The 24,212-nt window shown below is 43.3% G+C and overlaps 1 protein-coding gene across 1 annotated transcript in view; it reads right to left on the bottom strand.

The window, feature by feature from the left end:
- Positions 1–24,206, bottom strand: part of SOS2 (SOS Ras/Rho guanine nucleotide exchange factor 2) — a 41,236-nt gene extending 17,030 nt beyond the window's left edge. Inside the window, exons 1-8 of the mRNA XM_042048155.1 lie at positions 24,050–24,206; positions 13,032–13,157; positions 10,570–10,701; positions 9,025–9,189; positions 8,132–8,335; positions 6,686–6,829; positions 3,170–3,280; positions 1,951–2,049 (exon numbers count right to left, since the gene is read on the bottom strand). Of these exons, the coding sequence (XP_041904089.1) occupies positions 1,951–2,049; positions 3,170–3,280; positions 6,686–6,829; positions 8,132–8,335; positions 9,025–9,189; positions 10,570–10,701; positions 13,032–13,157; positions 24,050–24,136 (1,068 nt within the window). The 5' untranslated portion in view covers positions 24,137–24,206. The remainder of the gene's footprint in view (positions 1–1,950; positions 2,050–3,169; positions 3,281–6,685; positions 6,830–8,131; positions 8,336–9,024; positions 9,190–10,569; positions 10,702–13,031; positions 13,158–24,049) is intronic.
- Between the last annotated feature and the right edge of the window lie 6 nt (positions 24,207–24,212).

The following is a 24,212-nucleotide window of genomic DNA, read 5'->3' as shown; positions in this document are numbered from 1 at the left end:
GGATGTTTCCAAAGCACAACATAAAATTCAAATTTGAAACCTGTAACTAATGGGAACACAACAAAACACTCTGGACTGACCATTACCTACAGAGGGATAGTTCAGTTTTCTGTTCTGTGCTCACAAGGTTGTGAGACAGCCAAGCATCAGATACTCCTCAGAAATCTCACATACTGTGGAGAAAGGTTGAATTTAAATGTTTTCAGTGCTAAAATAATCATCTTTCATGCAGCATCCTGCTGTATTAGCCTTTAAAATAAATAAAAACACGACAAAGTGATTTTGCCAGGCTATATTCATCAAAGATAGGAGGAAAACTGTGCTCAATAGGGCACCTGTGGTAATGTTTCCCTAAAAAGGGGAAAACCACAAATTTTTTTACACTTGTAAAACCAGTTAAAGGTTCAGATTCCCCCAGGGCTGTGGCAGCATGTGATTTCATCCTTCAATTTCATCCTGATGCACTTTCCCAGCTCTAAGACACAACGGGTTGTTAATTAGCCTGACCTTCAGCACGAGGCAGGTCACTGACCCAATTCTGGCTTTTCAACCTGAAAGATTTTCAGAAGTTCCAGAGAATTATCCCATGCAGGTGACGATTATGGAAAGAGAACTCCCATTATTTTGAAAGAGACCCCTTCTGATGAAGAATTTTTCCCTGATATCCAATTTAAACCTCCCCTGGCAGAGCTTGAGGCTGTTTCCTCTTGTGCTGTCCCCTTGTTCCCTGGGAGCAGAGCCCGACTCTCCTGTCCCCACCCTCCTGTCAGGAAGTTGTAGAAAATTAAGGTTGTTTGGGGTTTTTTTTAAGCTTTTCTGAACTGTTTTCTAAACTGACTATCACTAGAAATGCTTAATAGTTGAAGATTTATTGAAATCATACATAGTTAGATGTATTGGAAGGTGTCCCTGCCCACGGCAGGGGTAGGAACCAGATGATTTTTAAGGTCCCTTCCAACCCAAACCATTCTGGGATTTAAACCTTTCTGGCAATCCATACACTGGAGGTGGGTCAAAATACATCACCCCTTATTTTTACTTCTTTAAATCAGGAAAACATCATGCAAAAAATCACAGCAGACCTGATGAAAACAAGAGTGGAATTAAGAAGAAGAAGAAAAAAGGAACTTGTGCTAAATATTAATTACAGACCTGGTATTAACACAATTCCTAGAAATATTTAGGTTGGATCATAGATAAATTCTATGATGCAAAGTTTCCTTTTCCTCCTTTATAAAAGTAAATCCTTCCTTTTCCTCCTTTATACAAGTAAATCCTTTAAACCACAAAGGAAATCCCTGTAACTCACCTGTACAGCATCAGATTTTACACTGAGAACCTAAAAGACTAATTCCTGTTGCTATTTCCAAATGTCAGCTATAGCCACAGGGTGTTTTACCTATTTAAGTTCATCCCTGTTAGTTAATAATTCATTTACCCTTAAAGTATTACAAAATTTCCCCACATAATGGGGCAAACAGAACCTTTTTTATATTATCCTCAGCTAATTCCCATTTAGGACTCAGGACAAATGGTTGAATATTAAGAATGGATTATTCTGAAATAATAAATTGAGCTGGAGTGTGACCTGAGACTGAGAATTCTGACCTGAATCCTGCTTAGCTTTTTCTGAATGGACAAAAAATTCAGAACTCATGGAAAGAAGGAATTGGATTTGTGTATTAAATTTTTAACTACATTAGAACTCAAGTTCAATAGATTTGTTTAATAAAATGTAGTTCAAATGTTCATATGAGAGCAACAGATGCTTTTTAAGATTTTTTTAATGTGTTCTTACTTTTCAGAAATTGAGTGAACCATGTCAAATAGTGTTTTCATATCTTTTATTTTTCAGAGGAAGTGAGTAAATCGTGATCACCTATTTAAGAGCTCAGATTCTCTATATTAATAATTATTTTCAGTGAAAAATGAGAGTGTGGCTCCACTTACCTGCAGCAACTCAAAGTAGTGCAAGCAGTGATAGACCGGGATCAGCATGAGGCGGGGCAGGACGTACTGTACAGCTTCCTTAAATCCTTCAGCTGTGGACTGGAAAGGAAAAAAACCAGGATTATTTACACTGAAATACTCAGAATGTTCACTGGGCTTCCATAAAGTCCAATATCCCACAGAAATATGGAGGCCTCATTAGGTACTGAAGAAATCAGTATCAGTATCACCCTCAGAAACTGAGAATCACAGGTTTATCACTTAAAAAATGAGATTTTTTTTCCCCATTCCCAGTAGTTAATGAAGGCAATAATTCAGCTTGTAAGATGAGGAGAGATTTTCCAAACAGTGGTGAAATTCCTGCCATCTTCCATAGCATAACTGCTGAGGAGAAACTGAATTACCTCAGGGTCAGAAAGGAGGCCAGATTCACTGACACCTGACTTGAGTATCAATTTAATCTGGAATAAAAGAATTTAATTCCAGCTTTGAGCTTTAAATTTAGGAGGGAAGGAGGCAAAGAGCCTTCCTTATTCACTCCCCAAGGAGTATTTAAGAGTGAGATGATCCAGCTCACCAAGGGCTCAGAGCTGGAGAGGAAGGGCTCAGAGGAATCTCATCCTGCACAGATGCCCCAGTGAACCCCAGCACCACTAAACTGGGCTGAACTGGGAGCACCAGTGACCCACCACTTGCTCAGCAGCTTCTCTAAGAGCATTTCTGAACAGCAGCTCAGCCTGAGCAGCATCTTTAATAAATCTGCCACACTGGCAGAAGGAAGTAATAAACCAAACAAAGAATCACAGATTATCCTGCTGGGCAGCAATGACTAAGAAATTATTGAAGAATTATTCCAGAAAAACCACCAGTCACAGCCTCAGTGCTGAAGGAGGCCTTGGATATGCAAGGAAGAAAATGAAAATATGGTGTTTATGTGTCTGTGGTTGGCTTTACAAGGCAAAATAGAAGTGGCAGTGTGAGAATTCACCCTCTGTTCTCTAACAAGATGTGAGGAGAAAAAAACCTGCAAAACACTCATGGATGGGTCAGAGCTGTGCCCTGTTTTTACAGCAAGAGGCAAAGTCAAAATATCTCACACTGAAGAAAGGGCAGGGCCTTGAGAATCTCTTCCTAAGTTGGAAGGAAAGAATTACTGACAGAATTCAAACCTTTGAAATAGGAGAACTAAAGCCATTGAGTATTTCTCATTTGCACTCACCTGGAAGTGGAGAGCCACAGCAGGTTTTGCCATCAAGTTATTAAAATGTTCATGAAATTGTGGAGAGAGAATATCCTGGGACAAGGTTTCATATGGATCAAAGGCTTGCTCCTAAATAAAAACACAGAATTACACACAGAAGTGAAGGACCCAAGATATTTCTGTCCCAGCTGGTACAATAATTTCCTTTAATAAGCTGATGGAACTTTTCAAGAAAATATTGATTTTACAAAGCAAATATTGAGTAAACCACAACCTTTTTTCACTTCCAGCTTTTAAATGCCCAACGTTTTCTTGGCATTCCTCAACCTCCCCATCTTTATGGCCAACACAAACTTTGTTGTACTGAAGCAGTGGGAACCAAGAGAAGTTTCTGCTTTTCACCCCATTTCACATGGAATGGCAATTTACCATAAAGATGGACAATGTGGAAACTTGGGACACTTTTCCATGGAAAATATCTCATCTGGGACAAAGCAACCAGTCTCAGGGGAAAGTCTTCAAGTGATATCAAGGGTTTCAGGTGCAAAAATTATGACTCTGGTTGGAGTATCCAGCTGTGATTCCACAGGATCAGCTACAGCAGGATGGGATGCAAAGCTGGCTGCACAGGAATCCCTGCAGGAATCATTTCTGCCTGCACAGGAATCCCTGCAGGAATCATTTCTGACTGCTCAGGAATCATTTCTGGCTGCACAGGAATCCCTGCAGGAATCCTTTCTAACTGCTCAGGAATCATTTCTGGCTGCTCCCAGCTGAGCTGTGCCAGGACCTGTCAGGCTGATCCCAGTCCCTGCAGCCTCCCTGGGCTGATTCACTCCTGAGTCACTGCATTATCACATCCCTCTTTTCACCTCAGTGCTTGTCAGGCTGCTGGATTTGGGAATACCAACCACCAGAAAAGGCTCGTTTGAATGTTGGTGAAGTCTCAAGTCACAGTGGAATCCACAGTGCAAATCCATTGGAGGAGCCAGGCCAATATTTCCTGACTGTCTGCTGTCTTCTGGAATTTTTACTGCATTTTACAAATGGTTTCAGTTTCTTCCACTTAGACTTCAATCAGTATTTTCATGTTTTGGGTTTCTTTTATGAACATGAAGATTGAAATGAACTGCATTATGAATCATCCCCAAGAGATTAATCATTAAAAAAAAGAGTTTTATGCTTGCAATGCTGCAAAAGTGACTGAAATATGGAATTCTGGAATACTGAAATCGATGGCCTTTGGCTGAAGGAGGGGAGGGTTAGACAGGATACTGGGAATTGGGAATTTTTGGCTATGAGGGTGGGGAGGCCCTGGAAGAGAATTCCCAGAGAAGCTGTGGCTGCCCCTGGATCCCTGGAAGTGCCCAAGGCCAGGCTGGACAGGGTTGGAGCAAGCTGGGACAGTGGAAGGTGTCCCTGCCATGGCAGGGAGTGGGATGAGATGGGCTGTAAGGTCTCTTCCAACCCAAACCATGCTGGGATTCTATGGAGACATCACCCTGATGCCCATATAAATTATCTCAGTGCAGGATAAGGGCCTGGACTGCTGTTTGCCCATTTCACCCCCTCAGTGTGTGCACTGCTTCCCACCTTTATTCCTTTGTGGATACTTAAAACTCCTCTTATGGAAACACAAACACCAGAAAACAAATTTACAATCTACTGACAATACCCTTGTTTTATCAGCTGCCTTGTGAAGATCCCTTCAAAGCAGGGAGAAACCCTCTGCCCTGTTCTGAGCTCTCCAGCCACCACCCATCTCCCACTTAGGTGTGTCAGGAATCAATTTTCTGAATTTCCTCCACACCAGGAAAAAATGTTTTATTTTCCCCACACATGAAATGAATGTTTTCTTTTCCCCACACTTCCTTATCTCAAAACCATGACAATATTTACGTTTTTAAACCTTTCAGGGACCTGATGCTGAAAAAAACCAGACAAAGCAGGAAGATTCCAGCTTGCAGGGGTTGTTTGGTTTTAATTATCCTTCCCAAGAAGCTGAAGGACCTTCATAATGGAAACACTCAGTGAACAACCCTGGCAGTGAGATAAGCAGAGCAAATAAACACTTCACTTTCATATCTCTCTTTAATGATTCCTTTTGCAAACACTGACAGAAAGATGATCTCACCATGGGAGATGATCAAATCAACAGCTCAGTTATTAAGCAGGTCTTGCTCCATATTAACTGAATTAATAAATTCAAACATATTACCTTCATAAAGAGCTTGGAAAAATAATCTGTACTGCATTTCCTCTTCAGGTTTTTTCAGTGAATGAAAATTCAGATGAGATTTTCACTCACTGAAAAGGATTTGTTTCCATTAAAGCACAGGATGACTAAGAGCAGCTTTTGCAATAAAATCAGATTTTTTTCCCAGGATAATGCTGCAGTATTTCAAATTTAAGGGGTTTTATTTTCAGTTTCAATATTATAACTACTTTAATCCATTGATCAAACACTTCTCCTTATCATTATGAAGTAATTATGCTTCAATAACTGCTAAGACTTGGTCAGCTGGACTTTCCTACATATGAATGGTTTGTTGAAGCAATGCCAAAAAAACTTTATCTTTATGGTCTCTTCCTAAGTGAGTGGCACCTGAGCTCAAAAATCACTATTTCTTACAGCCACAAAAATGTCATAATTTTCCAGGTGGTGCTGGGGTGTTCATGCAATCCTCAGATCATAAAAATGAAAGATACATAAAAATGAAATAGAAGTTTTATTGTTATTTTTTTAAGAAACATTCTAAAATAAAACCAAAAACTTGCCATTCACCACGTGGTTCACCTGATTTATTCTCTGTCAGCTCAGAACAACTCATTGGCTTCCTCTGTAATAGTGGTTTACATGATTGCTCTCATGTTTTAGGGCCAAAAACTGGGATTAATACACATTCCAAGGAAAAGCAGATTCCATTAAACCATGTCCAAAGACAGCAAAACCTCCATCCCTACCTTGGTCATCCACTCCAAGAGTTTTCTTTCCTGACAATAAAAATTATGTGGTGTATTCTGAATTGTCCTTTTGCCTCTCAGATCCTGATTTTTCCCTGTGCACCTCCCTGCTGAATTCCAGAGTCATTCTGCACCTCTTCTCTGGAATTCTGACTAAACTGAGCTCTACCCCACTTCAGCTTTGGGACTCCCTTCTGTATTTCAGAATAGTTTTAATATGGAGTAGTTCAGAATTTTATAAAATTCCTTCTGGTATTTCAGTGCCCACTCAAAACAAACTGAAAGAATAATTAATAAACATTCCAGTACGAGCCACACCCAATCCCTGGGCAGTGTTTTCTCTTATTCCTACTCTTTAATATCCATTTTAGAGGTCAGTGGGTATCAACAGCACTTTTGCTACAATCCTGAGCCATAAACTGCTGGTTTGATACTTCAATCCTTCCTGGAGTCCCTGCTCTGTGGAGGCATTTCCCATTCCAGATGTCAAACAATATATTTGAATTAAAACCCCCTTTGGAGTGATTTAATATTAAAAAAACCCCAAACCACCCCAATGAAACACCAAACCTCTGCAAGGTCCTCAAAGCAGCTGCCAGCCAGAGGGTGAGGGCTGCTTTCATCTGTCATTTCCACAGTGTCCTCAATCAATCCCAAAAGCTTCACTGTCAGCTCGTGGATGTCTGAAATGTTGCTGAATATCACATCAATGTCCTGCAAACACAAATCATGGCTGAGTACCTGGCTGGGATCATTTATTTGGAGCATGCAAATATCCGAGTGGGTTTTGTCTGAACCAGGAGGTAAACAGAGAGGAGCCAACAAAAAGCAAGGGAAAGTTAAACTCCGTGGTCTTCCCAGCCCTCCAGGCTTCCCTGAGCTCATCCAGCCTTGCCCAGTTCCCACAGCATCCTTCCCAGGAGCTGCTGTGCTCCCAGGACAGGCTGGGATCTGGACAGGCACTCCTGGCCTTCCCAGCTGTCACTGTTCCCTCTGCTCGTTCCTGTCCCACGGAACACAGCAGGAAGGAGGTGATTTACAGGAGGAATTTATGGCAGCTCCAAGCTCAGATCCTTTAAACCCCAGGTGCAACTAAAGCAGCTCCTGGGCTCCTTCAGCTGAGAACGGAGCAGGAATTGGCAGCTTCCTTCCCAAATTCTACTTGGAGAGTGTTCAAATCCACACACCCAACGAGGGAGCCCCTTCCAGTGTCCTGGATTCCCCCTCTGAACTCCCTGCTCAGAATTTTCTCTGGCCCAACCTCCCACTGACCTCCAGCCAGTGCCCAGACCATGGCAACCCTCTTGTGGGAACATGCAATCCTGGAATTTCCCATCCCCAAAAGAATATTCCTTAGCTCCCAAACATTGTTCCCTTCTCCTCCCATCATCTTCCTTGGAATTCTGTCCCCACATCCGCACCATTCCATCAGCTCCTGAGGAACTTCCACACCCAGCTGGAATGAGAATGGCTCCTGCTGCCTCTTTTTAACCTGCTGGTATCACCTAAAAATCCCAGCTGAGGTTCTGCTGGCCTGTCCCCTTTTCCCTGTCCCACCAATCCTTCCTTACTCCTCCTGAGAACAGAATTTGCCACACAGACAATTTCAATCAAATATTTCAATCATTTATCAAACAGTTAGAGAATCCACAGCCAAGGGCTGTTTTAATTGGAATTTCTACAGATAAGGGATAGCCTTTAAATGTCACTTCAAGCATTCACTGCACGTGCAGGTAGATGATTTCATTTTTGTGTTAAGCAAAAATGAAACTATCACCTAAATGACCCAAAGAATCCAGCTACTGCTGGCATCTGACAGGGAATTGTGTCCATTGGGCTCCACTCCCATGCTATTAATGGCAATTCCCCCACTGGATTTCACACACAAAAAATGCTCATTATTCACTGACAGACAATAAATCGAATTTGATTTCACCTCCAGCACAGTTAATGCAAAAGGGATAAGTTCTGGCTGCTAATGGAGCAATTAGCATTGCCCATCAATAAAGGACTCACATGAGGTGTGAACAGTCTCCTGTTGGACAGAAAAGCTTCCCGAAATACTTTGATGATCAGGTTCAGCTCCCGCAGGTATTGCCTTTCTTCTGCAATCTCATTTCTCACCAGGTCGTAGTAGTTGAGCTCCCCAGAAGAAGAGGGCTCATCCTCACACAGAGAAACCAACCCAATCTCATCCTGATCAAACATATCCATCAAAACCTGGCAAAGAAATCCAGAGAATTACACCCAGCCGGATTTTCACATTTGGCTCCAGCTCAGCTATTTCAGTGTGTTCAGAGAAATCCTTGGAGTTTTTAATACAATCCTTTCTGTGATCACTTTCACAAGGGAGTAATATTTCAACTTTGGCAGCAGGAGGCTGCAGCAGTTGCCAAAGCCATTTTCCCCCTTGGAAGTGAGTATGACCTAGAAAACAAGTTACAATTCATGCAGAATCAACTTGGAAAACAAGGCATCTTGCATAAGCCTTGGACAAAACCTCCTGCTGAAGATAAAACTGAACAAAAATGTTTCTCATTTTAATGGGCATGAAAACTAAAGGTCTTTTCTGTGTTACAAAGAAGAGCTGCCATGACAAAGTGACATCAGGAGGGCGTGACAACAGAGAAATGAAGGACAACATCATTTTCTGTCCTTACACTGCTTCTAAGAGCTCCTGCTGTTCCAAAACTTAGCCAGGCTTAACTTAAATTTCTGCTGTGACAGGTCCACCACGAACAAGGAGAGAAGCTTTGCCTTTGACTTGACTTAACTTCAATTTTTGAGAGAAGCTTTGCCTTTGAGTAAAACCAGGCTCTCCCTCTGATTCTCCTTTAAATACACCTTCCAAATCAACTAAATTTTAAAAAAAATCACCTCTAAATACTGTTTTAATCCCAACTCTTTACCTTATCAGCACACATTGATACTTTAATGTCCTGCTGGGAGATTTCAAAGTGTCGGATATTGAAAACATAGTTTCCAGCCAGCTTTAAAATGTCAGCTGAGATGTATTCCAAGACAGCCACGATATAGAGAGACACATGGTAATCCACCTTGTAGCCCAGGACCTCCTGCAAAGTGAAAACAAGAGAAAACAAATGGTATTTATTCCAGAAATTCATCTAGAATGACAATTAACACATTGAATTTTCGACTGAAATGGATCTTGTCTGTGGTGATAATTTACAGTAATGGAACACCCAGGGCTGAGGATATCAAAGGGAAATTGGAATATCTGCCTGGAAGGAGATGCTTGTAAATACCTGTGATATTCTGTAGTATTTTAAAAGAGGAAAAGCTACAGAACTTGAAATAATCCCTCCTCTAAAACTGACAGTCCTAAAAATAGAATTCCTTTAAGGAAGGCACGTCAGTGTACTTTAAATTTAAGTATACTTTAAATATACTTTAAATTTAAAGTACACTTCCTGTACTTTAATTTCCATTTTTGTCTGTGCTTATTGCAGGACTCTGGCCCTAATGTGGACTCTTGAGAACAGAGTAGGTTCCACTTTCACGGAATCATGGAATGGTTTGGGCTGGAAGGGACCTTAAAGATCCTCTCTTCCACCCCCTGCCATGCCAACTGAGCACTCTGCATCCTTGCACTACATAAAATAATGAAACTTTAATAATGAAAGTCTGAACAGAAAAAAAGCAGGATGAATGTGGCACATTATCCTTGGGAACATGCTCCATGTTCTGCAGAGCTTGCATCACACAGCCTTTTACCTGTCAATAAATACAGGTGAGTTTGTGCATCTGGATAAGGCAGATGTGTTCTCATTACGTGTTGGGGCATCCTCTAAAAATCAGATTCTGGGCCTTTTCTCACACTTCTAAACCAGATTTCACCAAAGAATACCAGTTTAGGAAGATCTTATTTAATGCTGTTTTCTCACCTTCCCTTCTCACCAACCCTCAGGAGCTGAGATGTTGTGTATGTGAACACAGCAAGGAGACCTGGAAAAGTGCTTTAATTTCTGCTTATGCTCCAATAAAGTGTTCTCAGCAGCTGGAAACACCTTTGCAGATCTCTTGACTTTTAAACCCAAGGCACCAGTGACATTCAGCAGTGACTGAAAGGACACTGACACACATCTTGGTTGACAGTACACAAGGAACAGGATCTACTTGTTCCCTCTTCTTCTATTTTGGCTTCTGCAGCATTTTGAAACAAATAAAGGCATCAAAGCAGCTGCTGAAATAGGGAAGGTATTTGAGTTTTATTTATGTTAAAAACTAACTAATCATCTTTCAGAGTAATAGATTAACACACTGATGTCTTGAACATGATGAATTGAAGGATTTCCTTTTATTACACCTACAACAAATTCAGTTTTATGGTGACTCTTTACTCCCTCCGCCAAGAAGAGAAACTTCTTTAATTTCAAACAAATTAAAGAAATACATTAAAGGTTATGCTGGGGGGCAATAAAGGTGAGAGGTACCTTCAGTAAAGGATGGATTTTGTCCACAGGGAGCAGGAGGGGGTTCCTTCTTTTCCGTTTCTCGATGGCCGACTGAGCATCAGCGATCGCCCACTTGTCTATGGGGTGAGGAAACGTCTTCTGAACCCGCTCCTGCCCAAACAGAGAGTGCACTGAGACCAACCACAGCCACCAGAGAGGTTTAAATAAAATACAGCACAGCAAATTACTTCCCCTCTGGTACAGACAATTATCCTCCTCCTCAGTGTTTGCAACACATTTTCCTAATTGTTCTCTCCTTCCCCAACTCGGCTTCTCTCTTTTCAGCAATCCCCAACAACCTCCCTTCCCTGAGCACCAAGAACTCCTTCAAATCTCCTAAAATGCCTCTTCCTTTTTGTTCTTTACAAGAGCAGCAAGAAGTTTTCAGTCTCCACTTCTAGTGGAAGGTGTTCCTGCCACGGCAGGGAGTTGGATATGGATGATCTTTAAGGTCCCTTCCAACCCAAACTATTCTGGGATTCTGTGAGACCAGGAGCCCAAAATATAAACACCATCAGGAAGTACTAAACAGTTTACAGGCTACAAAAAAACCCCCAAGTTGATATTGTTCCTATTTGAGAAAAGAGTGTAACTTGCCCTACATCAGATGAAGTTTGTGGCAGGAATAAAAAGCTGAAGGACGAGCTGGAAAAAAATGGGGAAATATTTGTGTCCCTTTGATTAAAAGATTTTTGCACGTTCCAAGATCTAACAGGAGGCCCAAGGTCTTCAGAGAGGCAAATTTTCTTCGAGGCAGCTTTTAAGTCTTTGCAGGTGGCCAATTAATGCCCAACTTTCTGATCAGCTGCCAGGTTAACACAGGGTGACATTCCCTCCTGAAGAGCAGCTGACAGTGCTGGGATGGTTCCCCCAAATGACCCTTCCTTGGGATCCTACCAGGAGATCATCCCAAAAATGGAGGTAAGGTGGCATTCAGCCATCCTTCAGCTTAGAATCATGGAATTCCAGACTGGTTTGGGTTGGAAGGGACCTTAAAGATCATCCAGTGCCAGCCCTGCCATGGGCAGGGACACCTTCCACTATCCCAGACTGCTCCCAGCCTGGCCTTGGACACTTCAGGGATCCAGGGGCAGCCACAGCTTCTCTGTGAATTCTCTTCCAGGGCCTCCCCACCCTCCCAGCCAGGAATTCCTTCCCAATATCCAACCTAACACAGGCCTTCTGCGCCCCAGCACCGCTTCCCACTGTTTTCTTTAGGAACAATTTGAAGGGCTGTTTCTATTTATAAAACATTTCTAATTTGAGATTTTTAGACCTTGATCCTGCAAATACTTGAGTACAACATCTTGAACAAACAGTTCCATTAGCTCCAGGCTGTTATGTAAATATCTGCATGATAAACTTCAGAGATCATAGCTCTCATGTTTTCCCTTAACAGCTAAAAACAGCTGAGGAGCAGATCCAATCTCAAGAGCTATGAAGGAACTATTAAATTCTGCTTTTATTTAGTGATACTATAATCTTTATGCATCAGTATTAAAAAAAATAAATCCTAATCCAAAATTAAAAATTAGTGTTGAATAAAGGGCATCTAATAAGAATCTAAAGCCCTCTGGGCAGTTATTTTGCCAGTACATATTTTTTATACAGATATCTAATATATATTTACCTATAGATATAATTTTCTTTCATTTCCATGAGACACATATATAATTTATATGAATAGATGTATATAATAATTTTGACACACATATAATTTTTATTTTTATATGAAAATCCTGGACCTAAGATTGATGTAAAATTAATACTCTGCAAAGCTCTATCGGGTCACAGCCACATGGAAGCCACTTTCTCCCTCCAGACTCCATTAAACCCTCATTTTGGAATGATGACACAAAAGCTGACAGCTGCAATAATACAAGAGCCTCAGTGAGTCCAATAAAGTCCCAGGAACATCCAGCTCTATTCCCTCAGCTGCACAGTCCAGGCCTGACAACAGTAATCTTTCATTGCACTATTTAATTTTTTTCCTTGCATATTTATGTCAAAAAAGTAGGAAAAATTCTTAAATCCAATGTGCATTCGAGCAGCAGAAAATCCTTCGAAGCATTTTGCTTTTATAAAAATATTGCTGAAAGGAAAAATTCCCACAATTTCTCTTCTGAAGCACTGGGTAAGAAAATGAGTTCCCTATTAAATTTGCTTATAAAATCTAAATAGAATCAGAGTATCCCAGAATAGTTTGGGTTGGAAGGGACCTTAAGGCTCATCCAGTTCCATCCCTTCCATGGGATACCTTCCACTATCCCAGGTTGCTCCAAACCCCATCCAACCAGGCCTTGGACACTTCCAGGGATCCAGGGGCAGCCACAAAGTTGTGTTAAGAAGTTCTGGGCTTCCAACCTGCACTGCCCAAAATATCCTAATTAATTTCAGCGATTCCAGAGGCAAACCCTTGGTTTTCCAGCCTCCAGCCCTACCTCCACATCCTGCACAGTCCGTGGCTGGGCGATGCACAGTTTGTTCAGCAGCTGCAGGATCAGCTCCTCAATGTAGTAGAGGGAATCTTCCTTTGCCGACAGGTTGGGGTGAACCTGCTGCTGGACCTGGCCAAAGGAATTCAAAGAATTAGGATTTTTTAATGGAAAGCTGTGCCTAAAAACAAATCCCAGCAAAAGCAGGATAACTCTGGATTCCAGTGCTGCAAGTTCACACACTTTTAGTATTTCTCACAAGTTTTCCTATGGAATTAAGGTGGTAATTCCTATTCCTGCCAAGCTGGCACCTCTGTGGAATGACAAACTCCATGTTTTGCCATTATGGTGGGAAGGACTTTCAAGCCAAGGCAGATTTCTGCCAACACTGGAGCGAAACAATCCCTGTGGGTAACTCTGAGTTACTCATCTCCTGAATGAGTAACTACAGTGACGTTACCAACCCTAATGAGTGACTGATGGAGTCACTACCTGTAGCAACAGCTCACCCTACCTGGGTGACTGAACAGAGGAGCAGCACGGTCCCACCAGAGGAAAAGCAAGGAAAAGCTGACTTAGACCTCTTTTCAAGGCAAGGCAGGATAACTCCTTTTATCTCATTTCATGGAGATTAATCCCAGCTTTGGTTTTCCAGGCTAAACTAGACCAGACAACCCAAAACAGGCAACCTCAGCATGTGCCTACACAAAAAGGGTTACAATTAACTCATCCTGGGTCAGCAGGGCTGTTTTGTAGTAAAAATCCCCCCAGTCAAACCACCCCACCTTAAAAAGAAAAAGAAAAGCACTCAGGAGTTGGTCTCCATACCCAGTTTTCCCTGGCAGCCTCTCAATCAGGAAAGCGCTCACTAGATCTCAAACTATAGCCAAAAGATTCGTAAGGAATACAATCCAGGGAAATTCCCTCCTCTCCCCATACAAATTCCATGTAAATCACTTCAAAAAAGTCATCTGACATACTCACATTGGCACTCACAGGACAAACGGGGTGGCAGTTTCTTGGGACAAGACAGAAATATCCTTGGGTTGAATTCTGATGAATTACAGGCACAGCCCCTCCCAAAGCCCATGGAGCAGTTCCCAAAACCGGGGGCGCTCTGAGGGCTTCCTCCAAATTAAGGAGAATCCCAGAATGGTTTGGGTTGGAAGGGACCTTAGAGATCATCCAGTGCCACCCCTGCCATGGGCAGGGACACCTTCCACTATTCAAGGGTGCTCCAATCCCATCCAGCCTGGCCTTGGACACTTCCAGGGATCCAGGGGCAGCCACAGCTTCTCTGGGAATTCTATTCCAGGGCCTCCCCACCCTCCCAGCCAGGAATTCCTTCCCAGTATCCCACTGAACCCTGACCTCTGTGAGTTTGAATCCAGCTGCCCAGTCTTGTTACAAAGTTATTTTATAGCCCTGTAAATGTAATTTCTCTTTCTGTGCCTCAAAAACGAATCTCTGCTTTACACAGCTGATTCCCAGCTGACATAGATACAAGATCCTGAAAGAAGAAAGAATCCTCAAGAAAACCAAACCCACTCCTTGAAAACTCTTACTTAAGACAGCAGGTTTTCAACAATAGCCAGGGCATTTCGTGTTCTTCCTGAACATGAGAGTTTAATTCACAAAACAATGGAAAACCAGGAAGTGCCGAGTTAAGGTCTTGCCACGTGTCTCTCAGAGAGCACCACTACAGCAAGAGCAGGACCCAGCAAGGAAATCAGATGAAATTCTGTGTCCCTGCAGTGAACCCTTAATGATGCTCCAGAGAACTGACAAGAACAGAACAGTAAGAAGAGGAGGAAGATTAGGAGAAGATGGGAACTCCCATTCCCTGGGTCAAACTGCAGCCGTTCTCCTCCCTCCAATCATTTGTTTCAGACTTCACTGCACAAAAGTGACTTCATTTGTACCTGACTTCAGTTCCCAGGTCTGAACAGCTCATGCCATATTCTCCTAACTTTCTTGGGAGCACAAGGATGTCCAGCACAGCTGAGGAGCAGCAGAGGAGCACAGAGCTCTCCTTAAACAGTGACAGGGAATCTCAGCTTCGTATTAGGAACACAAACCATGGAATCCTGGAATTGCCTGGATTGGAAGGGATCTTAAACACCATCCTATTCCACCCCTGCCATGGGCAGGGACACCTTCCACTATCCCAAGGTGCTCCAAGCCCCTCCAACCTGGCCTTGGGCACTGCCAGGGATCCAGGGGCAGCCCCAGCTGCTCTGGGCACCCTGTGCCAGGGCCTCCCCACCCTCCCAGCCAGCAATTCCCAGTTCCCAATCTCCCATCCATCCCTGCCCTCTGGCACTGGGAAGCCATTCCCTGGCTCCTGTCCCTCCATCCCTTGTCCCCAGTCCCTCTCCAGCTCTCCTGGAGCCCCTTTAGGCCCTGCAAGGGGCTCTGAGCCCTCCCTGGAGCCTTCTCTTCTCCAGGCTGAACAACCCCAACATGCTCAGCCTTTCCTCACAACTGTTCCATCCCCCAAATCATCTCCGTGGCCCTCTCTAAGTCCTGGAGTCAATTTTCCTTTGAAAGGAGCAAAACCAACAACAAAGCCCAGCATCTCTTGGTTGAGACAACTCTCCCCAGAGGATTTAGAAGATCAGCTGCCACTTGAAATGAGTCTGCCTGCAGCATCCTGAAAGGTCCCAGAGGTGCTTCTGCACTCCCTGCCTTTCAGAGAAGTTATTCTGACATAAATGCTGAGAAGAAAAAACCAATTTTGTATCAAGGCAGTGTTTTTCAGAGCAAAACAAAAATACTTTAATAAAAGCTGTGCACCAGCTGATCAAATCAGATGCCACTGGATCAAGGAGAGAACACTTATTCTTTACAGTACTCCCTAAATCCTGACTGAGAGGACTGGAAAAGCAAGGAGAGACTGATAAAGCACTGAATATATGGAAAAAAGCAGGAGGAATTACTGGGAATGTTTCTTACAGAAGGGATATTCACTCATCTCAGGTTCACACTGAAATATCTGAGCAATTATATAAACTGGCATGGAATAAACACATCAGAGCTACACAGGATGAATTTTGTCTGGTAATGGTTTCTTTTAAGGGTCAAAAGACCCTTTAAAAATCCACAAGTTGTTGCACTGATGAGGCAGAGCTCTGCTGCAAGAACATGAACAGAAGGGAGCACAGAAACCAGATTTTTTACTATTTTATCTCTGAAATAGCAGAGTGTCTAAAGTCCTTAAAGAGAGATTAGGATTAGCAGGACTAACTAATTTTTGCAGAGTCATTCACACTTGGTTTAGTCCAAGCTGTTTCAAGGAACAGAAATTAAATAACACGTCCAAGAGTGGCATTTAAACTTGGCCTTAAGGCCTTTCTGGGGGACATAATTTTATTTTACATTGAAACTCCTAAACTGCTCCTTCTCTTGCTCCTCAGCTTTTCCCTACTCTTCCACCACTCCAATGTTTATTTGATGAAAATCCTCAAAAACTTCTCCTCAAAATTCATTCTCAGTGAGATTTTATTAATCCTCAGAGCAAGGAGTCTGTTCAGAAAAGAGGAGGATGAAAACTTTTCATGGAGATAAATGGTATTAAAACTAGAAACAAACTGATTTTTTTTTTTTTTTTAACCAATATAATGGCAGGGTAAATTTTGAAACACAGGAATTCAGGATCTCAGACCAGAGTACAAAAGCAATGATCAAAGGGTTCCATTTGAAATGACAAAAAGCTGAGGGGAAAAAAACCGGAGTCAAAACTGCAAGGAACTTCTTTTTAGCTTGTTCTGAGGCTTTGGCTAAAAGAGCTAAACATATTTTTACTTAATAGATGTATTTTGATAGTAAAAACACATCCAGAAAGCTCCAGTTGTTCCACAGTGAGCACATGAGCAAAACAAGAAATTTTTCATTAAAAAAAAACCCCCAAGAAGAGAAAATTCCCAAATCCATGACGTGCACATCGAGTCTGTAAGCGGCACATTGCACCACAAAAAATATGGATCCGTATTCCTGAAAGACTTGGCAAAAATATCCCAGTTTTCTACTCATATTCCAAACTACATTTTCAGAAAACAGAATTCCAGTATTACCTGAGATTTCAGAACACGAAGTTTCTCATTTAAATGTCTGTGTTTTAATTCCTTCTTATCTTTTCTCTCCTAAAGATAACCCTGACCATGAGAAACATAAAACATCTGCTCCAAAGGCATTTTTAATCCCTCATCTGGATGATGCTCCAGAGGAAGAAGGGAACCAAATGCAGCAACCTAAAGGCATCTGCTGCTTTTACTCAGTGAAAGGGGACAGTGCTGGTATTCCCAATTTTCAAGCACAATTCTTTAGAAAGAACCACAAAGATTTAAATTGAAGAGAAATCCCCAATAAAAATGCACTGTCAACTTTTTAAAAATAACCACACGAATTTCTGATTTTATTTCCAGTACAGCAATTTCTGGCTGGCCTGTCTTTCTTAAATCAGACTAAAACATGCTGAGAGAGGAACAGCATGAAGCAGTCTCTTAAGTAAAAGAGAATTTTTATCTACATACAGCATTTGGAGTTTTTTACTGTAAAAAACTTGAAGCATGGTTAGCAAAGTAAAATTATCCCTAAACTGACTGTACAGAGGTATTAAAAAACCATCTTACACCACCACTTTGGTGCAAATGTAATTTTTTCCTCATCTTTAGCTATTTAAATAATTTTCTCCTACACTATATTCTAGTTGAGGGGAGGGTAAATTAAAGCAGGAATGATGGATCTGACTTTGAAACAGCATCAAAGACTGTCTTAAAATCTCCTGGGAAGGCTGCTTGGTGCCCACAGAAAAATACATAAAGAATGACACAGATACACACAAATTCTTCTTTCTCCACTTAATTGTTGTTTCCTTTTATACAGAGTCAAGGAGAACCCAAAATGTGGGTTTGTTTACATGTACACAAACTATATATACATCTTAATCTTAAAAACTGACGGAAAATTAAGTGTTTGGATTTTATCCATCCACATAAAATGCTTTGTTTAAATTGAGATAAACCCTGAGGGAGCCCAGCACAGCCTCTGCTCTGTGGTAGGGGAGGGAAACACCCCAGCCAGCGTGGAGGTGGCTGTGCCCTCATGTGAATGAATGCTGACAGCTCCCAGTTCTCCCAAAACTCTTCCACACGGAGCTGGGAGCTGCTCTGGGCTCTGAATTCAGCACTCATGGGCTCCCTCTCCCCACTGTTCACATCCCACCCCTCCCAAGGAGAACGGCTCAGTGAGGTAGATTGAATTATTCAGACCTGGAATTTGAATCCCAGAATGGTTTGGGTTGGAAGGGACATTAAAGCCCATCCTGTTCCACCCCTGCCATGGGCAGGGACACCTTCCACTGTCCCAGGCTGCTCCCAGCCCCAGTGTCCAGCCTGGCCTTGGGCACTGCCAGGGATCCAGGGGCAGCCCCAGCTGCTCTGGGAATTCTATTCCAGGGCCTCCCCACCCTCACAGGGAAGAATTCCTATAATGTGGAGACAGTGCAGACCCTCAGAGTAATTTCTCCATTAAACAGCTGGTCATTGAGATGACATTAAAATATCAGGGAGAACAGAGACCATGGATCCAGGAAAGCCACGTTTTCCACATGAGTAACCGTCCGGAACCACTCATGTGAAAGGCTGGCACAGAGGGAATCAGTGAGGTAATTAGAAAAGCAAATAACAGACTCCACAGCTCCTCTGGAAGATTAGATAAGGGCTGCACTGTGCAAAGAGAGAGGTGAAAACCCAGGGAGAGCAGGAGGAGGTGGGCTGGAGACACTTCAGGAGGTGAGGTGGCTCACAGGATAACACAGGTGAGGTGGGATGAGAAGATGGGAAAAGCACACACTGGGATTGGGGCTGGAGCCCAGTCCTGAGGGGGTAAAGGCACCACAATGAGGTGAATCACGGCAGCGAACGGCTCCGGTGGTTTTTAATTCCTGTGCCTGTTTTGCCAAGGCAAACACTAATTCCCATTTCCACTTGAACAACACAGGTAGGAAATGTTTCTCCTGCTTGAGCTGCCAAATGAAATCACAGCGTTCCTATTAAACACCTGGGACCTAAAATCCACCTTTGTCTCACACCAGTGGCTGCAAAAACTCTCCTGTTACCTTTTGCCAAGCACAGATTCCTGTGTCAGGAACTTTGTAAAAATGAAAAAAGGCATGAAATAATAGGATTTAAGTAAAAGGACAGCCTCCCCTTTGTTTCCAAGCTGATGCAGCCATAGAATCCCAGACTGGTTTGGGTTGGAAGGGATCTTAAAGCCAACCACATTCCAAATCCCTGCCATGGACAGGGACACCTTCCACTAGCCCAGATCACTCAAATTCATGTTTGCAGCAACTGCAAATCTGCAAAGGTCCAGACTTCTGAGCTCAAATAAAGATATTTATGAGAGGCTAAATGACCTAAGAGATTTCAAACCTAAATGTAACTACTATTTTAAAACTTTTTAATGAGCAACTTTCCTGTTGGAATTATCATGCATTAAATAATAATGGATGCTAATGAAATTAGAATGCTTTAAATAATAATCCATTATAATGAGGCTATAACACATTAAATAATTCTAACCCAAGGGGAGCCTGATCCTGCCATGGAAAACATGCATGGAATAAAGTTGGGACACCCCTGCAGCTCCTGACCTTAACCCCAACCCTGCAACCTCACACATCACACAGAGTAACTCCCACATGTTTTAAAATACAGAAGCACTGAACTAATGTAAACTTCAAAAAAAAGTCCTCAAAATGGTCTTTTATATCTGTCTACGCAACATTTGCTAAGAATAAACCCTTTAGTCATGCTCTAGAAATTTGATGAGTGGTCCAGAGCAATGGTGGAATTGTTTTAGAAAATGCAAATAGTGCCCAGTGCCAGGATTATCCCGACATGTGGTGCCTGCAGAGCCGTGGGGATTAACTGTTTGACAGGCTCTGTTTGTGCATCATGGAGAAAACCCAAAACAAGAATCCCTGGGAGATGCTTGTGAACTTTGTTTAGAAAAATCAAAGAGCAAAGCAACTGAACACACAGCTCTTGTTTACAGAAACACACTTTTAATTTGCCAGTGGATTTGCGAGAACACACACAAATGATAATCATGGAATCCTGGAATGGTTTGGGTTGGAAGGGAACTTAAAGATCATCCAGTTCCACCCCTGCCAAGGCAGGGACACCTCCCACTATCCCAGGCTGCTCCCAGCCCCAATGTCCAGCCTGGCCTTGGGCACTGCCAGGGATCCAGGGGCAGCCCCAGCTGCTCTGGGCACCCTGTGCCAGGGCCTGCCCACCCTCCCAGCCAGGAATTCCTTCCCAATATCCCATCTATCCCTGCCCTCTGGCAGTGGGAAGCCATTCCCTGTGTCCTGGCACAGGCCCTTGTAAAACGTAAGCTCAGGACACACAAGAATATCTTAAGGTAAATAAATCCATTATCTGCAAATCCAACAACACATTCCCCACTAACATCAAAAACACACGTTAATTCTATGGGGTCACCTGGTCTATTTTAAAAACCTGTTCCAAGTGCCCACAACAGAAGTTTATTCCAGGTAGCAATGGAAGGTATTTGGTACGAATGAAATTTTCAACTACAATTCCCAAAAACCCTTTATGCGACGCACACCCAGGATATTAAACCCGGCACCTCCAGCGGGCTGGAGGCAGTGAAACGCTCAGCTGCTGCCTCTGAAATTCACACAGGACTGGAATCCCATTCTCAACCTGCAAAATAATTCACCTCTGGGGAGTTCCACCTGGAATTCGGCAAGGACAAGCTCTGGCACCGGATCTGTGCTAGGAAAGGTGGTCCCAAAACCAAAATGCAGCTTTGAAAAGGGTTTCACAATTCAACATCTTTCCCTACAAAGACCAGGGGGCCAGAACAGCAGCAAACCAAGCAAAGCAAAACCAACCCAAATGTGGAGAAACGAAAAATGGGGAGAGCAAAACCTACCAGCACCACAGGAGAAATCCCACTCCCAAGGAAAGCCCCCAGCAACAGCATTCCCCAAGCACCAGCACTCCTGGCACTGCCACAGTCACATCCACAGATCCAAACCCACCCAGCACTGGAAACCCTCTGTGATTCCTGCTGGAACAGCTGCCTGACTGTTCCCACAATTACTGAAATTGTGATTCCTTAATAACTCAAATTAGCTGCCAGGTTAAAAGCTTTTATCAGGCTCAGCCCCTGGGTGTGTTTGAGGTGATTTACCAGCTCCAAACAGCAGCTCAAGTCACTAAACCTCAGTGACCACGTAAAAATATTGTTTTCTTCTGATTCATTTACTTTGAAAGGACTTTTATATCGAATTACCCTCACTCCTTACTTAGATTTCCAGCACAGCAGCAGAAGAAAATAAAGTGTTTTAGAGCAAGGATGTGCTTGTCCATCTCCCAGCTGGAAGAGAGGCAATACATGAAACTGCCTTAAATTTTCCAACTTGCAAGATTTCCCAGGTGCCAGTGCTAAGGATGGGGGCATACAAATATATAAATTCTGGTTTAAAGATATTTTACCATTTAGCTTTGGGTTTTTCCTAAAAAGACTCTCAGTAGCGTAAAATTTGGCACTCTCTACTAATCTTAAAGAGTATAAATGCACATAAAATATTGTTTAAAAGACAGATTTTCATCTTTTTTTCACATATTAAAGCACGAACTGATGTGGTTTACCATTTTTTAAAGTGTCCACTGCGTAGAATTAAAGTAAAGCAAGAGTTTAAAAGTGGTTTGACAAAAAGAAGTGACCTTAAACTTGCTGAGTGCATAATGAAGAGACTGGAGCTCTTCAGAGCATGTTCTGGACTTAAAATCCAAGCAGCAAGGAAATATTCTTTATTGTTAGTGAACTGCACGGGCTCCTTATCCAGCTCCACATCTTTGTGTATTTTAGAATTAAATATTTTTCACACTTTAACATGCACTAGGAAAACCAAAACCTTTCCTCTTTTTCTGCTACCAGCTTCTCTCTCCTTCAAGCAGTGCTCAATAACATCCAGGACATTAAAAAAACAGGTTAAAAGATAAAAGAACCCCTCTATTCCAGGTGTTTAACTAAGAAATTACTAAACTTTCTGTAAGGTTTTCATCACAAAGCAACCTGCTTGGAAAGATCTCAGCTGGCCAACAAGTGGATTTTTAAACCTCTTCAGGACAAAATCACAGACTGTCTGAAAACAGCAGTGATGATGTTTAATAAATTGGGAAATTAACAGAAAATTTGAGGCTTTCACACTTTGGATTTGGTTCTTCAGCTCTCCTAGAAGCAGTGGAATAGTTCTCTCAGAAAATCTCATTATCCAAGTGATAAAATGTTCTGGTTTAAACATCTCCTTATATGAAAGAGTATCTTTTAAAGAATGTATTAAAACTGAGAGTGCTTCCCTACGACTGCCAGAACTGACAATGATACAATTTTGGGTTGACTCACTGATACTGTGTGTTCACACAAGAAATGCACATTACAGCCCGATTGCTTCATGCTCCAGGGTGGGTCCTGCAGACAAGGAACTTTCCCAGGGAGAAAAAACCTGGCTATAAGCAAATACACATTTTTATAGCCAGTCGTTGGCATCACAATTGCCTTTCCTCTGCTTTAGAAAGTTGAATTCCTGCTCTTTTCACCAAAACCAAATGTACAAGTAGAAAGAATGGTAAGAGCAGCATGAATCCACCAACTTTTGCAGCATTTGTATTTTAGGATGATGAAAACACCTTTAAATTTTAAGGAAATCCTTTTGCAGCTTTACCTCACATTTGGGCAGATGCTGGTTGGTGTTAAGGGGCTGCTTTCAGTCAGATTCCAGAGAGATCAGAGAAAGAACAGCCTGGCATTCTCTAAGACACTGGAGAGCAGCTACTACAAGGAGGAGATTTTAGAGGAAAGAGCAGAAAATCCAGGATTCTTCAGACAGGCAATTAGTGGTTTCTATGCCAGCCACCAGACTACTTAGACAGGGACCCAAAACAAATGCAAATCTTTTATTCTGTTAAAAAAAATAACGGAGAATCATTATCCAACAGCATCACTACATCTATTCTTAGAAGAAAGAGACAAACCACTCAGCACTGCCTAAAGTACTCGGACCCCAGTCCTGCCCAGCAGCAGAGATCCAAATCAGCAGGTATTTATGGGCAGAACTGTGGAATACTCCTCAACTTTTGCAAACAACACAGAGCAGGACACTGCTCCCTCCAGCCTCAATTTAACCCAGTCCCTCCGCTACTGGGGGTGTCCTGTGGAAGGGGGGGTGGGCTGGGAGCTTCCCTGCTGTGCAAACACATCCTAAAAATACGGATTCCTCTCCTGTGTGGTTTCCCACAAGGTTTCTCTCATTTGTGCAGCGGGCAGATGTGTCACAGGGTGGCTTTTCCCTGCACCACAGGTGTCTGCTCTCACAGGTGTCACCTGAGTGTCAGAAACACCTCAGGTGAGTGCTCAGTGAAGGAATCTGGTTCGGGAAAGAGCCTGGAAACGCTGTCAGGAGAAATGCAGTGGGGAGGGGATGAAGGAGGGGATGAAGGAAGGGATGAAGGATGCCAATCCCCTGCATATCAGCAACGTTATCAGGGGGCCCAGAGCAGCTGGGGCTGCCCCTGGATCCCTGGAAGTGCCCAAGGCCAGGCTGGACATTGGGGCTGGGAGCAGCCTGGGACAGTGGGAGGTGTCCCTGCCATGGCAGGAGCTGGAACTGGATGGGATTGAAGATCCCTTCCAACCCAAACCAGTCCGGGATATCAGTCCCTGGAAGCAAGAGCCCCGATTAAAGCGGAGAGCGAACTTTAGCGAGCGCAGATGACGGAGAAGCAGCGCCCGCCGGGTCCCTCATCACCTGCAGCATCCCCACACGAAGCGGCACCGGCCGTCCCTGAGGGAGGCGCGGGGGGCTCCGGGGCCCTTCCCAGCGCTGCCCGCGGGCAGGGCGGGGGCCCGGGCTCCACCTGCCCGGAGCGCCGGGGCGCGGAGCAGGGTCCGAGCAGGTGCCGCCGCTCGCCGCCGGGACTGACCTTGCGCAGGGCGGGCACGAAGAGGCCGCGCCATTTCGGGCCGTTCTCCTCGCCCAGGAACTCGTAGGGCTGCGGCGGCGGCTGCATGGCGGCCGCTCCGCATCGGGGCCAGGCCGCCGCGGTGTCGCTGCTCACCCGCCCGGCCGGGCCGCCATGGCTCGGC

The sequence above is a fragment of the Corvus kubaryi genome, unplaced genomic scaffold (assembly GCF_017639235.1).
Source record: "Corvus kubaryi isolate FWS band 111438036 unplaced genomic scaffold, C.kubaryi_AGA036_p1.0 66, whole genome shotgun sequence".
Classification (NCBI taxonomy): domain Eukaryota; kingdom Metazoa; phylum Chordata; class Aves; order Passeriformes; family Corvidae; genus Corvus; species Corvus kubaryi.
The sequence above is the reverse complement of the archived record's forward strand: the minus strand, read 5'-3'. Positions and strand labels throughout refer to the sequence as shown.